We start from the raw sequence: 17189 nt of genomic DNA on the forward strand, positions 1-17189 counted from the left end.
GTTGCATTATCCACTATCAGAGGAGAATAATACCAATATTTCAATACATTTTTGTGTGAACAGGTAAGCTAATATAATTATTAAAATATTCAAACGTGTGTTTGTAATTTTAAAAGCAAAAATGATTTTGGTTGAGATCCATTATTACAACGCATTGTTTTTCAAAGACTTTTCCCCCTTGTAAGCTGATCTTGAAAGTGATAGCACAATTAATGTTAGTTGTATACAGTATGTTTGCACATTATTTTAACAAGTTTGAAGTAACACGTCTTTGTTCATCTGCCCAAACTCAATTCTCCTTCATATTTGTATCACTCACAGGGTTTGGTCTGAAGGAGGGGAATGAGGATCAATCTTTCAACTGTATTCTTTGTGTCTGGGCTGTGTATAGGATTTCTGTCTACCCTATACATTGTTTACTCAGACCCGAGCACTGTAGACCCAGCTGTTTTCTCACTGGGTAACTCCAGTAGAGTTCAGTATGACAGGGGGGTTCCAAGACACATACACTCAGGTAATTGACTTATTACTTATTATTGATAATAAATGACAAATTGCTGTAATTCATTTTTTATTGCAATGTAATATCATTCAGTTATAAAAAATGAATTTAATTGAAACAACTAGGTTATTGGGTCTCTTTCCTCTTAATATGGAGGTGTACACTGAGTGTACAAAACATTATGAACACCTGCTCTTTCAATGACAAACTGACTTTGTGAATTCAGGTGAAAGCTATGATCCCTTATACGGTTACATAAAAACTGCAATATGCTTCACGGAGTCGTGGCTGAACGAGTATATTATCAGCATACAGCTGGCTGGTTATACCTTGTATCGGCAGGATAGAACAGTGGCATCTGGTAAGACACGGGGCGGGGGGCCTATGCATATATGTAAACAATAGCTGGTGCACGATATCTAAGGAAGTCTCTAGGTTTTGCTCGCCTGAGATAGTGTGGTCTACAGCTTATCATGAGATACTCTGTCTACCTAGAGAGTTTTCATCTGTATTTTTAGTAGAGTCAACATACCACCACAGACCGGTGCTGGCACTAAGACCACACTCAATGAGCTGTGTTCCACCATAAGCAAACAGGAAAATGCTCATCCAGAGGTGGCGCTCTTAGTGGCCGGGGACTTTAATGCAGGGAAACTTAAATCTGTTTTACCAAATTTCGTTTAGCATGTTGAATGTGCAAACAGAGTGAAAAACTGTAGACCACCTTTAATCCACACACAGAGATGCATACAAAGCTCTCCCTCGCCCTCCATTTGGCAAATCTGACCGTAATTCTATCCTCCTGATTCCTGCTTACAAGCTCAAATTAAAGCAGGAAGCACCAAAGACTCAGTCAATAAAAAAGTGGTCAGATGAAGCAGATGCTAAGCATCAGGACTGTTTTGCTAGCACCAACTGGAATATGTTCCCGGATTCTTCCTATGGCATTGAGGAGTACACCACATCAGTCATTGGCTTCATCAATAAGTGCATCGATGACGTCATCCCCACAGAGACTGTACATACAAACCCCAATCAGAAGCCGTGGATTACAGGCAACATCCGCACTGAGCTAAAGGCTAGAGCTGCCGCTTTCAAGGAGCGGGACTCTAACCCAGAAGCTTATAAGAAATCCCGCTATGCCCTCCGACGAACCATCAAAAAGGCAAAGTGTCAATACAGGACTAAGATCAAATCGTACTACACCGGCTCTGACGCTCGTCAGATGTGACAGGGCTTGCAACCATTACAGACTACAAAGGGAAGCGCAGCCGAGAGCTGCCCAGTGACACGAGCCTACCAGATGACACGTGCCTCGTGTACCCTCGAGCATGCGCTGACCAACTGGCAAGTGTCTTCACTGACATTTTCAACCTCTCCCTGTCCGAGTCTGTAATACGAACATGTTTTAAGCAGACCGTCCAGTGTCCCTGTGTCCAAGAACACTAAGGTAATCTGCCTAAATTACTACTGACCCGTAGCGCTCACGTCTGTAGCCATGAAGTGCTTTGAAAGACTGGTCATGGCTCACATCAACACCATTATTCCAGAAACCCTAGACCCACTCCAATTTGCATACTGCCCTAACAGATCCACAGATGATGCAATCTCTATTGCACTCCACACTGCCCTTTCCCACTTGGACAAAATGAACACCTATGTGAGAATGCTATTCATTGACTACAGATCAGCATTCAACACCATAGTGCCCTCAAAGCTCATCAGTAAGGTAAGGACCCTGGGACAAAACACCTCCCTCTGCAACTGGATCCTGGACTTCCTGACGGGCCGCCCCCAGGTGGTAAGGGTAGGTAACAACACATCCACCACGCTGATCCTCAACACAGGGGCCCCTCAGGAGTGCGTGCTCAGTCCCCTCCTGTACTCCCTGTTTACTCATGACTGCATGGCCAGGCACGACTCCAACACCATCATTAAGCTTGCAAATGACACAACAGTGGTAGGCCTGATCACCGACAACGACGAGACAGCCTATAGGGAGGAGGTCAGAGACCTGGCCGTGTGGTGCCAGGATAACAACCTCTCCCTCAATGTGATCAAGACAAAGGAGATGATTGTGGACTACAGGAAAAGGAGGACCGAGCACGCCCCCATTCTCATAAACGGTGCTGTAGTGGAGCAGGTTGAGAGCTTCAAGTTCCTTGGTGTCCACATCACCAATAAACTAACATGTTCCAAGCACACCAAGACAGTCGTGAAGAGGGCACAACAAAACCTATTCCCCCTCAGGAGACTGAAAAGATTTGGCATGGGTCCTCAGATCCTCAAAAGGTTCTACAGCTGCACCATCGAGAGCATCCTGACTGGTTGCATCACTGCCTGGTCTGTCAACTGCTCGGCATCCGACCACACATCACTACAGAGGGTAGTGCGTACGGCCCAGTACATCACTGGGGCCAAGCTTCCTGCCATCCAGGACCTCTATACCAGGCAGTGTCAGAGGAAGGCCCTAGAAATGGTCAAAGACTCCAGCCACCCTAGTCATAGACTGTTCTCTCTACTACCGCATGGCTAGCTGTACCGGAGCGCCAAGTCTATGTCCATGAGGCTTCTAAACAGCTTCTACCCCCAAGCCATAAGACTCCTGAACATCTAATCAAATGGCTACCCAGACTATTTGCGTCACCCCCCCCCCCCCCCCCCTCTTTTACACTGCTGCTGCTCTCTGTTATTATCTATGCATAGTCACTTTAATAACTCTACCTACATGTACATATTACCTCAATTACCTCAACTATCCGGTGCCCCAGCACATTGACTCTGTACCGGTACCCCCTGTATATAGTCTTGCTATTGTTATTGTCTATTTTTAAACTGCATTGTTGGTTAGAGGCTTGTAAGTAAGCATTTCATTGTAAGGTTGTTGTACCTGTTGTATTCGGCGCATGTGACTAATATGATTTGATTTGAAACCAGGCTACCTGCTGGCACTCTGGTAAATGCAGAAAATCGGCAATCAAAATAAACGTTCTACCACAGCTACCATGATGTTTTTGGGAAGCATATTTGATTCTGAATTCGGGGGTACAGTATAACGTTTGTATGTGAAATCTACGCTACATTGTGGGGGTGCAACTCAATATTAGGAAGGTGTTCTTAATGTTTTGTACACTCAGTGTAAGTGCAATCCAGCCTTACGTCTAAGTATAAGTAGTGTTTTTGTTACCCCGGAGTTGCATTGGATGTGTGTGAGTGAATCTTAAAACATCTATTACTCCTGAAAGCATTGTGGTTCCAAGAGGCCAGTGGGTTAGAGAGCACAGTGCTGGGAACACTAGGTGTTTGATTCCCATATAGAGGACACATATCAGGGTTTGGGTCAATTCCATTTCAATTCCAGTCAATTCCGAAAGTAGACGAAATAACAATTCCAATAAAAAGTGTCCTAATTGAAAAGCACTGGAAGATAATTGGAATTGGAGTTGGAATTTAATTGTACTCCCTGAATTGACTGAAATTGAAACGGAATTGACCCCAAACAATCCACATACTGAGGAAAACAACTCAATTTCGAAATTGCACCTTGTGCATTCTACTGTTACAACTTTAAAAAGTAAGTTGAAAGCCGGACTCAGTTCGGGGGGGAGGGGGCGTCCTCTCAGTTTGGGAACCACTGTGCTAAATGACCACAATTTTCATTAATTATCTTTAAATGATCTCTTCCAGATGAGGACAGGAGTGTTGCAGCCAACCTGTCCCAGAAGGTGCGTCTGCTATGTTGGATCATGACTGGGCCTAAGAACCTGGAGTCTAGAACTAAACACATCCGGGCCACCTGGGCCAACCGATGCAACAAAATCCTCTACATGAGTTCAGTGGAGACAGAATTCCCCACAGTGGGGCTCAACGTAACCGAGGGACGAGACCAGCTCTACTGGAAGACCATCAGAGCCTTCCAGTACATCTACCAACATCACCGCAATGACTACGACTGGGTCCTCAAAGCTGATGATGACACGTTCGTGGTCATCGAAAACCTCCACTACACCTTGTCCAAACAGGACCCGGAGAAGCCTGTGTACTTTGGGCGAAGGTTCCGCCCGTTCGTCCACCAGGGTTACATGAGCGGTGGAGCCGGCTATGTCCTCAGTAAAGAAGCCGTCAGAAGGTTCATCGAGGGATTCGACATGGCGAAATGTACCCACTTTTCCATCATAGAAGACATGGCTCTGGGGAAGTGTATGGAGACAATGGGTGTGGAGCCGGGAGACTCCAGAGATGTGAAGGGAAGGCAGACGTTTCATCCCTACCCACCAGACAAGTACCTGATCAAAAAGCCACCCAGAAAACGGCCTTGGTTTCTCTTGTACGACTACTACAAACCCAGAGAGGTAAGCATACCCTACCCCTAATCAACTGTTCACTTACATCAAGTACACTCATACCATTCTATTCTATTCTATTCTCAACTCTCTGTGTGGTTGTGATGCTCTCTCAATCATGTGTATTATAGGAGAGTTGTCATAGGTGCTTAGGGTTTGGCATTCAAAATGTTATGACTGACTAGCTAAAGTAAAGATTTACTCATGGCTTTGTACTTATTATAAATAAGTAGCCTTGCACAAACCTTGGCTTACGTTAGTGAGCATTTCTCATTTGCCAAGATAAACCATCCACTTGACAGGTGTGGCATATCAAGAAGATTATTAAATAGCATGATCATTACACAGTTGCACCTTGTGCTGGGGACTATAAAAGTGAACTCTAAAATGTGCAGTTACACAACACAATGCCACAGATGCCTCAAGTTTTGATGGAGCGTGTAATTGGCATGCTGACTGCAGGAATATCCACCAGAGCTGTTGCCAAATAATTTAACATTAATTTCTCTACCAAATGCCGCCTCCAACGTCGTTTTAGAGAATTTGGCAGTATGTCTAACCGGCCTCAGAACCACAGACCACATGTAACCACGCCAGCCCAGGACCACCATATCCGGCTTCTTCACCTGCGGGATCGTTTGAGACCAGCCACATGGATAGCTGATGAAACTACTGGTTTGCACAACCAAAGAATTTCTGCACAAACTGTCAGAAACCGTCTCAGGGAAGCTCATCTGCATGCTCGTCGTCCACACCAGGGTCTTGACCTGACTGCAGTTCGGCGTCGTAACCGACTTCAGTGGATACATGCTCACCTTCAATGGCCACTGGCACGCTGGAGAAGTGTGCTCTTCCCGGATGAACCCCAGTTTCAACTGTACTGGGCAGATGGCAGACAGCATGTATGGTGTCGTGTGGGCGAGCGGTTTGCTGATGTCAACGTTTTGAACAGAGTGCCCTATGGTGGGGTTATGGTATGGGCAGGCATAAGCTATGGACGACGAAGACAATTGCATTTTATTGATGTCAATTTAAATGCACAGAGATACCGTGACAAGATCCTGAGGCCCATTGCCATTTATCCGCCGCCATCACCTCATGTTTCAGCATGATAATGCACAGTCCCATGTCGCGAGAATCTGTACACAATTCCTGGAAGCTGAAAATGTTCCAGTTCCTCCAGGGCCTGCATACTCACTGGACATGTCACCCATTGAGCATGTTTGGGATGCTCTGGATCGACTGACATGTACGACAGCGTGTTCCACTTGCCGTCAATATCCAGCAACTTCGCACAGCCATTGAAGAGGAGTGGGACAACATTCCACAGGCCACAATCAACAGCCTGATCAACTCTATGTGAAGGAGATGTGTCGCGCTGCATGAGGCTAACGGTGGTCACACCAGATACTGACTGGTTTTCTGAACCACGCTCCTACTTTTTTTGGGGGGGGGGTATCAGTGACCAACAGATGGATATCTGTATTCCCAGTGTTAGGTTCTAATCTTTAAGAGTAAATGACTCCACGGACACCAGAGAAGCTTAACCAAGTTAAATTCTTCCCAAAGGGTCGATACTGCTGTAATTCAGACACAGACAAGCCCTCCCCCGTGGTAGTATTCATACCCCACTTTGGGTGGAGTCTCCTCCTTATCACTAAACATAGCATCATTCTTGCTAAGCAGGGAGCTAAGTGATATGAGCCTTCAACGGTTTCTCCCCTTATCAGTACTGCCACATGCGATTGTCTTCCCTGCACTCAGCCCCTCCCAAGCTTCATTATGGCACCCCTCATGTCTCTTTTGTTACTAATGTTCCTATACTTCTGAGTATAACAATGTTCAAAGTTTCACCCCGAATCCAACAGCAGTCATGTGAAATCCATAGATTAGGGCTTAATTTATTTATTTAAATTGACTGATTTCCTTATATGAATTGTAACTCAGTAAAATCTTTGAAATTGTTGCATGTTGCGTGTATATTTTTGTTCAGCGTATAAAGTTTTACACAGGCTTAATACAGCCTTTCTTTCTCCCAGGGCCCAGAATGTTGTTCAGATCACACCGTATCATTTCACTACATCTACAATGTACAGATGTACATGCTGGAATATCTCACCTATAATCTACGGCCCTATGGATACCAGTACAGGTACAACCCTGATTCTGCAGAAACTGAAAGTGAGAGTCACACCACCACACCTGTCTCTGCCTGACACAGAGATAGCACAGACAGACTACTGCGCTGAAGAAAGTATGTATTACTGTATCATTTTTAAATGCCAGAAACAACAGCTGACCCTGCCACTTTGTTTGGTATGCTGGGAAATGAGACTGGGGAAATGTAACCACTCTCAAATTCATCGACACGGTAGTTTTAAACACATTTTGAAACTATACATGGTTTGTTTACAAAGACTCAAATGACAACTATATTAAAAATGAAGTTCTAGAGTTGTTGTGAAAGGGTCAGTTGTACTAAGCTCATAAGGCATCTATTTATTGTATATCATTAATCAAATTTGATTTGAGAAGCAGGGAATCTTCCAGACTGTAGGTTTGTAATACTGACGACAAGTGTCAATCATTTCCCCTGTTTGTCATTCAAAAGTACATATGATACTTATTGTAGCTGAAAGTGCTTATGATTTAAGCACTCCATATGTTTTATTATATATTTATTAAAACAAACATGTGTATTCTGTTGTGTGAGCTTCACATTTCCTTCTTTGCTTTTGTTGTACAATATTAAACAAAAATATATTTTACAGTCAAGTGTTCATTTTAAAACTTACAGTAAAACAAAGGTTAACATGGTAGTTTGTTAATATGAAAATAGAAGTATCTACTTTATGTCTTCTACAGATTTCTGGAGGTCTGTGAAACAGAGAACTGGACTAAATACAGCACACACATACAGTAGATATGTCATGAGAATCCTGACCTGTGAGAATCTGTTCAGATCACAGGGTTTATGGTTTGGAAGTTATTAAGGTGTCTTTTTATTGGACAATTATTTGAAGCAACACAATGGGTAAAAACAATAGTGTGTGAAAATATACAAAATGTAAACAGGTTGAACATTTGTACAGTACAGGGGGTGGTTCACAGACTACATAAAGAACATAACAGAAATAAAGAGACAGTATACAGGTCCTCTTGGGAGCAGCAGTGTAGCAGTGCTGTCGTTCGCCTGAGCTTTGGTCGAACTGTAAGTAATAGAAAGCCTATGTCCCGATTCTCCACCCTTCTGCGAAGTATGCACTTACACACTCCCCATCCTCAGGAGAATTGGGACGCAGCCATAGATAGATAGGAGCCCATGTCCTCAGTGCATCCCTCTGACATTATCATTGGGGAATTTGCACACGGCCCTTCTCTCTTTAAACAAAGCACAACTGTCTGTTACGTGCGGACGCAAACGCTACTGCACCCGGCCTCCGACTCAAACTGGTTTCCGTTACCCTGGCAACCTCCGTACCAGAACTGGGCGCAGGAGTTGGCTTCCGGGTCGTAGTACCACTTGACCACATACTGACGACACGGCCCAGGGTCCAACGGCAGTCTGCACCCCACCACTGGAACAGACAAGAGGTTTTTGTAATACTTTTTATTTATTTATTTTTAGGGGGTAGATCTTTAATATTGCCGATAGATTGTAGCTTCCATCAATGTAATCGTCTGCATCATTTCCAATCGCCCATACATATATTTTTTCCTTTCTTATTTTCCCCTAACCTTACCATCCCTCCCCTAACTGGAGTAAACTAATGGACAACAACTCTTAGGCTTCTCCTTCCAGATTATACATACTAAATAGATTTGATGGATACAGTATATGTTACAATAGTTATCTTTTGTTTGTTTTTAGTCCCATCCGTTAGCTCCACTCAACCCTCCCATCTATCTCTGAACACCATCCGGTTATGATTTCTATTTGTCATATATTTTAACTGTACTGTGATGTTTCAGAAAAGTTCTGATTCTAAATGAAAGATTTTTTTTCTTTCTACGAGTATTATATTATTGATCGATTGACTATGACCTTTTTAAATCACCCAGCAGCCATTCCTGAAGCTGCGACCAAAAAAAACTACATGTAGACAGTACCAAAACAAATGATCTAATGATTCTCTTCTCGTCTCTTCTCTTCAGTATTTGTAAGACTTTATAAAGGCTTCTTCATCCTAATAACAAGTTATAAAGCATTACACTTGTTTTATAAATGCTTATAGGACTTTATACTTCAACACACATAGACTAACAGAGAGACAAACAGGTTAATACGTCTGTTTGTTGAAGATGTGATAACTGGTTTTGTAACATTATGACATACCCTGAACAAGTAAACAGATCTGGGTCTATCAGGTAACAGCAGGTAGCCTAGTGGTTAGAGCGGTGGACTAGGCAGGTAGCCTAGTGGTTAGAGCGGTGGACTAGGCAGGTAGCCTAGTGGTTAGAGCGGTGGACTAGGCAGGTAGCCTAGTGGTTAGAGCGGTGGACTAGGCAGGTAGCCTAGTGGTTAGAGCGTTGGACTAGGCAGGTAGCCTAGTGGTTAGAGCGGTGGACTAGGCAGGTAGCCTAGTGGTTAGAGCGGTGGACTAGGCAGGTAGCCTAGTGGTTAGAGCGGTGGACTAGGCAGGTAGCCTAGTGGTTAGAGCGGTGGACTAGGCAGGTAGCCTAGTGGTTAGAGCGGTGGACTAGGCAGGTAGCCTAGTGGTTAGAGCGGTGGACTAGGCAGGTAGCCTAGTGGTTAGAGCGTTGGACTAGGCATGTAGCCTAGTGGTTAGAGCGGTGGACTAGGCAGGTAGCCTAGTGGTTAGAGCGGTGGACTAGGCAGGTAGCCTAGTGGTTAGAGCGGTGGACTAGGCAGGTAGCCTAGTGGTTAGAGCGGTGGACTAGGTAGGTAGCCTAGTGGTTAGAGCGGTGGACTAGGCAGGTAGCCTAGTGGTTAGAGCGGTGGACTAGGCAGGTAGCCTAGTGGTTAGAGCGTTGGACTAGGCAGGTAGCCTAGTGGTTAGAGCAGTGGACTAGGCAGGTAGCCTAGTGGTTAGAGCGGTGGACTAGGCAGGTAGCCTAGGGGTTAGAGCGTTGGACTAGGCATGTAGCCTAGTGGTTAGAGCGGTGGACTAGGCAGGTAGCCTAGTGGTTAGAGCGTTGGACTAGGCAGGTAGCCTAGGGGTTAGAGCGTTGGACTAGGCAGGTAGCCTAGTGGTTAGAGCGTTGGACTAGGCAGGTAGCCTAGTGGTTAGAGTGTTGGACTAGTAACCCAAAGGTTGCTAGACCAGATCCCCGAGCTGACAAGGTAAAAATCTGTCGTTCTGCCCCTGAACAAGGCACTGTTCCTAGGCCGTCATTGTAAATAAGAATTTGTTCTTAACTGACTTTCCTAGTTAAATAAAGGATAAATAAATACCATAGACAAAACATTTCAAAGGAGTAATGAGGAAATGTTTCCCAATCAATTGTTTGTACAGTTGAGATGTATCCTACATAATGTAATTTCTCAAATGGTCATTAAAAAAAAGAGACTCACCTGGTACAAAGATGTCTGGCAGAGGCTGGGTGGTCTTAGGGATGTACTGCCAGTTGGTGGGTGTCTGGGGCGTCTGGGGTCCCACCATAGAGATAACAGGGGGTTGCTGCCTCCCCCCTTGGCCCCCTGATGCTGCTGTCATGACATCTGGGAGCTTGTTCAGGGGTACCTCGAAGACCGATGTCTTGCCTGTGTCGATTTCATTCTCGTTGAAGCTGGGGGATTCTGGGGCCCATGAGGAGGGAGGGCTCTCAGTCTCAAATATTGGTGGTCCAGGCTGGAGAGGGAGAAATATACAGAGGAAGAAATATCAAATGACTACGCATTCCAGACATAGTGATCACTGCAGCAGTCATGTTAACAGACTGGATGTTAGAGTCTTACGCAGCTATTTACAGTCCTATGTAGTTTGTTAGAGTGTAGTTTATTAGAGTGTAGTTTGTTAGAGTGTAGTTTATTAGAGTGTAGTTTGGTAGAGTGTAGTTTGTTAGAGTGTAGTTTGTTAGAGTGTAGTTTGTTAGAGTGTAGTTTATTAGAGTGTAGTTCGTTAGAGTGTAATTTGTGTATTGGTATGATAATGTGAAATGTCTACTTTTATGTGGTTTTGGCCATTTGTTCGTCTTAAGTGTCTTAGTAAGTTCATCCCGTAAGTCCTACAAAATTCAAAAGGCACTCGCACATCTGAGCAATCTTTTTTGCAGGTGCATGGCAACAGTTGAACAGATGAAGTAAAAAGGAAACCGCACACTGCTCTTGATAGTATCACTGATATTTAATAAGCTTACGGCCTTCGTCAGAGCTTTTGAAAGTGTGCGGTTTCCTTTTTCCTTCATCCCGTAAGTCCTGAAAGTGTTTTCTCTTACTCTTCTGTAATCGTTCTCAAGGTCGGGTATGCCCCCCCTGTCTGGGACTTCTCTGTAAACCTCAAGGGTGGGTATGGCGTTGGGGATGAAGAGGGTTCCATCGTTGTGCTCACAGATCTGGCTGAGCAGCGTACTCTCCAGGGCTGTGCCAATACAGACCGTTTAAAAGACTGTAATCAACCTCAAGTTCATTTCAAGCTATTAAAGGTTTAAATAGTCCTCCAGGGAGTTTCAAAACATAGAACATCAATCATCACCAGTCAGAATGTTACTGGCCTGTTTCTCTAGATAGTGTACGGGAACTCCACTACTCGGTCATGTATATAACCCTTGGTTTAAACTTTAAAGAGCGACTGAACACGTCGATTGGCACATGTGTTTTTCTGTTGCTCATTAGAAAAATTGGATTTCAGTCTTGGTGTGTTTTCTGACCGATTGTGCATTTGGTTAGTGATGTTTGTCCCCCATAAAACACTGTATACGGGGAAGCCCTCATCAAAATCTGCAGAATGAAGCTAAGATACAGTAACTCAAGAAATCTGTAATTCATTTGGACATTTTTGCCGAGGATGTTTTACTTGCACAATTTTACATCTAACTAAGGTGTTTGGTGCAGTATTTCTCAAGTTAAATGTGTGACATGTTGTCTTATGTAAACAAAGTCAGAGCTGCTGTCTCACTGTCTATGCTCCATTTTAGACGAGATTTTCCCAAATGTCACTTTTAAACAGGCCATGCAGTGAGCATAGTTGGGATGTGATGAAACATTATCTATAACACTTAAAGACTTTACAATACTGCAACTATAGTGACAGCGTTTTGTGCAATGCATTTTCACACTGTTTGTTTATACTCGAATACTTCAATTTTAAATATTCTATTTATATATAAAAGTTATAGCATTATCACGTTATTGTTATAAAGCAATTTTGGCACTGTTCTGTGCCGATCTACAGAAATCAAGATATCTCCTTCACAAACCCCTTAATGGGGCTCTTCAGTAGAGCTGTTAGAATAGATCTGTTGTCTGTTCTTTTATCAATTTAAGCATATGTATTTAGATAGGCCGATGCCATTTACATGGATTTAATTTCGTATTGACTGCTATGACTGTGGATGTAAATAAAACCAAACTAGAACCATATACTAGGCAGAGTCTTGCACCTCATCTAGAGTCTTGCACCTCATCTAGAGTCTTGCACCTCATCTAGAGTCTCCAACTTCATCTAGAGTCTACAACTTTGTCTACAACTTCATCTAGAGTCTACAACTTCATCTAGAGTATTGAACTTCATCTAGAGTCTTGAACTTCATCTAGAGTCTTGAACTTCATCTAGAGTCTTGAACTTCATCTAGAACCACATACTGGGCAGCGTCATGAAGTCGTCGATCAGGTACATGTGTTCCTCGTCTGGGTCGGAGGCGATAGCGATCATCTCAGATTGGAACTCTGTGTACAGCGGGTCTTTCTTATTCACCACGCCGATGACAAACATCTCAATGCCGGCGGTGTGGGCCTCCCTGGCGGCGTCCTCGGGCTGCACTGCGTCACGCCGGTCTGCCTGCCCGTCGGTTAGTACCACGGCAACTTTACGAACACCAGGCCGCGAGGCCTGGAACAGCTGGTTGGCTCTCCCAATGGCACTACCCGTAAAGGTGCCCTCGCCCAGGTACGGCATCTTCCTCACCGCAGCCTGAGCGAAATTACACAGACAGACAGATGATAGACATACCAGGGGATGAAAGAGTGAGTGTAATTAACATCAGACAGAAAAAGGATACAGCAGAATAAACACAGATCTGCTTCAAGAACGTCTAGGCTTTAGCTCAGAGGGCTAATACAGTTGTGACGTGCAGGAGACCCGGGATTCGAACCCAGTCTGTGACAGGTACTCATCTGCTTCAATACTACTGACCTTGACGTCGTTCTGGCTGGACTGCTGCGTCAGACTGACCACCACTATGTCCACATGACTGTAGAGGACCACACCGATCCTGCTGGCCTCGCGGTTCACAGACACACGGTCAATCAGGGTGTTCACAAAGTCCTTGACCACCTCGAAGTTCTCCGGTCCAACACTCTCTGAGCTGTCAATCACAAACACCAGCTCCAGAGGACTCTCTCTGCACTTCACACCACAGCCTGAGAACATAAACATAGAGACAGTCTATATCAATCAAATGTATTTAAAAAGTAATTTTTACATCTGCAGTTGTCAAAGTGTTTTACAGTAACCTGGCCTAGAACCCAAAGAGCAAACATAAGCACATTTGATTTATTCATGTTTATCTATTTAGCAAAGGATTGTCCAGCAATAGTAACAATTGCCACTGTTTTCCAGGGAGGTCTGTGCACAGTTTCTTAGAAAGAATAAATGTTGGCTAACACTTTAACAATGGTGTTTACGTTCTGTAGATATGTATAGTCATTGAGCTGTTTTAACTCACCACAACTTTCCCTGATAATTTTGATGACTTCCTCTCTCTGTGGGTGGAAGAGGAAAACATTTAAGATATTAAAATATGGTTGAGAGACATAACAAGGGTGCCATTATGAAACAGTATGGATTTTGTGCTCTACTCACTGTCAAGCCAGGATCCCCCTTCTCACCGGATTTCCCCTGCAAGTTTGAACACAGGTTAGCGATCAACATATAAATTAACCATGACATAGGTTATTTTCTAACCATGGGACCAGAAGATTATCATACCATGGGTCCTATAGATCCTGGCTCTCCAAATTCTCCCTTGTCTCCTTTCTTCCCACGGTCTCCAAGAATCCCCCTGTCTCCCTGTGTACAGTAATATGACAACAGTATTGTTAAGAACATCAACAAGAACATTTATATTGAACAGCAAATGGTTGTGTGCCCATGTTGGAATTGAACCAGTCTGTGTGTTTGGCAGTTACAGTCCTGTGTGGCTCAAGTCGCTGGTTCAATTCCTGCAGGGATCAAAAGCATTGGTTAAGTTTGTACCTTTTCTCCTGGAAAGCCGTCCCCTGGAGGCCCCCGGGGGCCCATTTGCCCCTCGAACCCAGGCTCTCCCTGAATGTCGAAAAAAGACAAGACTAATGATTAATCATTGCTAATGTTAAAACAGCTCACAATACTGTATACAGCAGCACACAGAATATTGTACCACATCAGATTGATAGTACCAAAACCAATTTCCCTCTGAACATACAGGTAGCTGCCAAAATAAAATAAACACTTGAGTAAAAGTATATTGAAAGCAAGTGCTTCCACACAGGTGTGGTTCCTGAGTTAATTAAGCAATTAAAACATCCAATCATGCTTAGGGTCATGTATAAATACGTACAGTTGCCCATTGTCTTGGCTACCATGACTAGAAGAAGCATAGGGGGGTTAAAGGGTGTGTGTCAGTCACCAGATCTCAACCCAATTGAATGGTTATGGGAGACTCTGAAGCTGCGCCTCAGAGAGCGTTTTTTCACCACCATCAACAAAATGGAATTTCTTGTGGAAGAATGGTGTTGCATCCCTCCAATAGAGTTCCAGACACGTATAGAATCTATGCCAAGGTGCATTGAAGCTGTTCTGGTGGCACGTGGTGGCTCAATGCCCTATTACCTGTAGTTCCCCACTTGAACATAGCACAGTCTTTTGTTTCTGGGTCCATGAATGACATACTGTACTATAATTACATTGGCATTTAATTAGAATTGCAGTTGATATATTGTCACTATGACATAAGTATCCAATAAATCGTCACGCCCTGATCTGTTTCACCTGTCATTGTGATTGTCTCCACCCCCTCCAGGTGTCTCTTATTTTCCCCAGTATATTTATCCCTGTGCCAGTTCCTCTTGTATGTTTTCCAAGTCAACCAGCGTTTTTCCTGTTCTCCTGCTTTTTGCTATTCTCCTTTTTCTAGTCCTCCCAGTTCTGACCCTTGACTGTTTCTGGATTCTGTACCCACCTGCCTGACCTTTCTGCCTGCCTTGACCATGAGCCTGTCTGCCACTCCTTCTGGACTCTGATCTGGTTTTGACCTTTTGCCTGTCCACGACCATTCTCTTGCCTACTCCTTTGGATGAATAAACATTGTAAGACTCCAACCATCTGCCTCCTGTGTCTGCATCTGGGATTCGCCTTGTGTCATTATATAAATATCACACCATTATCATCATTATGATCATTATCTCAGGCCAGTCCAGTGTGATAATGAGGCCCTACCTTGGGCCCCTGGATGCCCTCTCCTGGGATTCCTGACAGACCAGGTGGACCTGGCTGACCCACAGAACCCTGCAAAACACAAACATTAGTTCAGTTCCACATTACAATTTTCAAAAATAAACCTTTTATAAAGGACACTGGCATTGAAAAGAAACAAGAGATGTTGACAAAAGGTGTCTACAAGAAGATCTACAGCAGATGAAGGATCTAGGCTAGGCGGTAAAGGGTAGGGGCAAGGGGGTAGGGGCTACGCGATAGGGGATAGGGGGTAGGAGTAACAGGATGCAGGCTGTTTCTGAACTAATCCTGTGTTTCCAGTCATCACTAACCTTAAGTCCCAGCAGACCAATGCCAGGAGGTCCTGTGGGTCCTGGAAGTCCTGAAGAACCTCTGTCACCCTGAAACACAAACATAATATGAATTAACGTTTCATTGTACACATACAGTGCAGTATATACACTCATGAGAAAGAGAGAGAGTGTGTAAAACCATGCATGTAAAACTGTGATTCATTGTGTGAAGGATTAGAGTTAACATTGTGTGTATAAGGTAAGTTCAGCGCTTACCTTAGGGCCAGGTAATCCTTTCCCTTCAGGTCCCAACTCTCCTGGTTGCCCTGGCAACCCTGGGAGGCCCTGTTTATCAACAAGAACAAGACTGGGTTCATGTGTTGGGATTTCATTTTCAATGCATACTAAATCTCTTATGAAGGCTATGAGGATGCTATGTAACTTAATAAACAAGTGATACTGGCAAACGGAGTGTGCAGTTTTTATATTATATATATATATATTTCCCACACATCTGCAAGTAACTTCAGATACAGAGATACAGGGCTGGCGAACTAGACTAGGGTTTTTAAATAACTAGCAACATCAATATTCCCACCTGAGGTCCTGTGTAGCCGTCTCCCTTCAACCCTGGTGGTCCAACAGGTCCAGGGTTCCCCCTCTCACCCTGAATGGGAGAGAAACACACACACAGAAAAATATGTGTCATTGTAGTACTAGCTTGCTGCCAAAACCTTGGCAGTAATGTAATAAAGCTAGGCTATGTTCTAGCTGTCCGTTGAGGTTACCTTCGGCCCAGCGATGCCCACTCCAGGGTCTCCTACAGGCCCAGACTGCCCCACTGGTCCAAGGTCGCCCTGTCAATGTGGACCATACGGTTTTAGTGCTGTGTATGACAGAGCATTAAATGCATGGGTGTGTTACTCAGTAGTCATTTTATCTGAGACCTGAAGACTTGAATTAGTTCCTAGAGTTAAATGGCTAGGCTTTAGTTTACCGAGCTTATGGTGCGCAGGGGACCATGGTTTCCAACACAGGTCAAGAGCTGATATTTTTAAGACACTATGCTGTGTGTGTGTGTGTTTATATGTGTTTACAACTTACCTTTGACCCAGGTAGGCCCCTGCCAGGAGGACCTGGTAGACCCATCATTCCAAAACTGCCAGGCTCTCCCTGAACAGAAGAACAGACGTGAGATACATGACACCATGAACCTCACGGATGACAAACAAACAATAGCCAGGTAACTACAGCAAACACACGCAACCTGTTCCGCTGATATGTTGAACCAGCAGTCAAAAGTCACATCTCATATTATGAGCCAAATCTACTGTAAAGGAGTCTAATGGGAGTTTACTGATATTGCATTATAAATATATTGTTAAAGAAGCCTAAAAGAGATGTAAAATAAAACAAGCCTAAAAGAGATGTAAAATACAGTTATGGGAGAGCTTAG

At 44.0% G+C, this 17189-nt stretch overlaps 2 protein-coding genes across 2 annotated transcripts in view; one reads left to right on the top strand and one right to left on the bottom strand.

The window, feature by feature from the left end:
* The first annotated feature begins 342 nt into the window (after positions 1-342).
* Positions 343-7061, top strand: LOC129820073 (glycoprotein-N-acetylgalactosamine 3-beta-galactosyltransferase 1-like). The gene is made up of 3 exons (XM_055876912.1): positions 343-514; positions 4190-4854; positions 6885-7061. Exons 1-3 carry the CDS (start codon positions 343-345, stop codon positions 7059-7061), a joined length of 1014 nt encoding a protein of 337 aa, XP_055732887.1.
* The window catches only part of col28a1a (collagen, type XXVIII, alpha 1a), a 36773-nt gene continuing 26438 nt past the window's right edge, over positions 6855-17189 (bottom strand). The window contains exons 24-38 of the mRNA XM_055876913.1: positions 16838-16906; positions 16522-16590; positions 16332-16400; positions 16010-16078; positions 15773-15841; positions 15444-15512; positions 14223-14291; positions 13956-14036; positions 13830-13865; positions 13693-13729; positions 13161-13387; positions 12611-12938; positions 11245-11387; positions 10382-10658; positions 6855-8423 (exon numbers count right to left, since the gene is read on the bottom strand). Coding sequence (XP_055732888.1) covers positions 8251-8423; positions 10382-10658; positions 11245-11387; positions 12611-12938; positions 13161-13387; positions 13693-13729; positions 13830-13865; positions 13956-14036; positions 14223-14291; positions 15444-15512; positions 15773-15841; positions 16010-16078; positions 16332-16400; positions 16522-16590; positions 16838-16906 — 1785 coding nt within the window. The 3' untranslated portion in view covers positions 6855-8250. The remainder of the gene's footprint in view (positions 8424-10381; positions 10659-11244; positions 11388-12610; positions 12939-13160; positions 13388-13692; positions 13730-13829; positions 13866-13955; positions 14037-14222; positions 14292-15443; positions 15513-15772; positions 15842-16009; positions 16079-16331; positions 16401-16521; positions 16591-16837; positions 16907-17189) is intronic.

Source organism: Salvelinus fontinalis, chromosome 22, assembly GCF_029448725.1.
Source record: "Salvelinus fontinalis isolate EN_2023a chromosome 22, ASM2944872v1, whole genome shotgun sequence".
NCBI lineage: Eukaryota > Metazoa > Chordata > Actinopteri > Salmoniformes > Salmonidae > Salvelinus > Salvelinus fontinalis.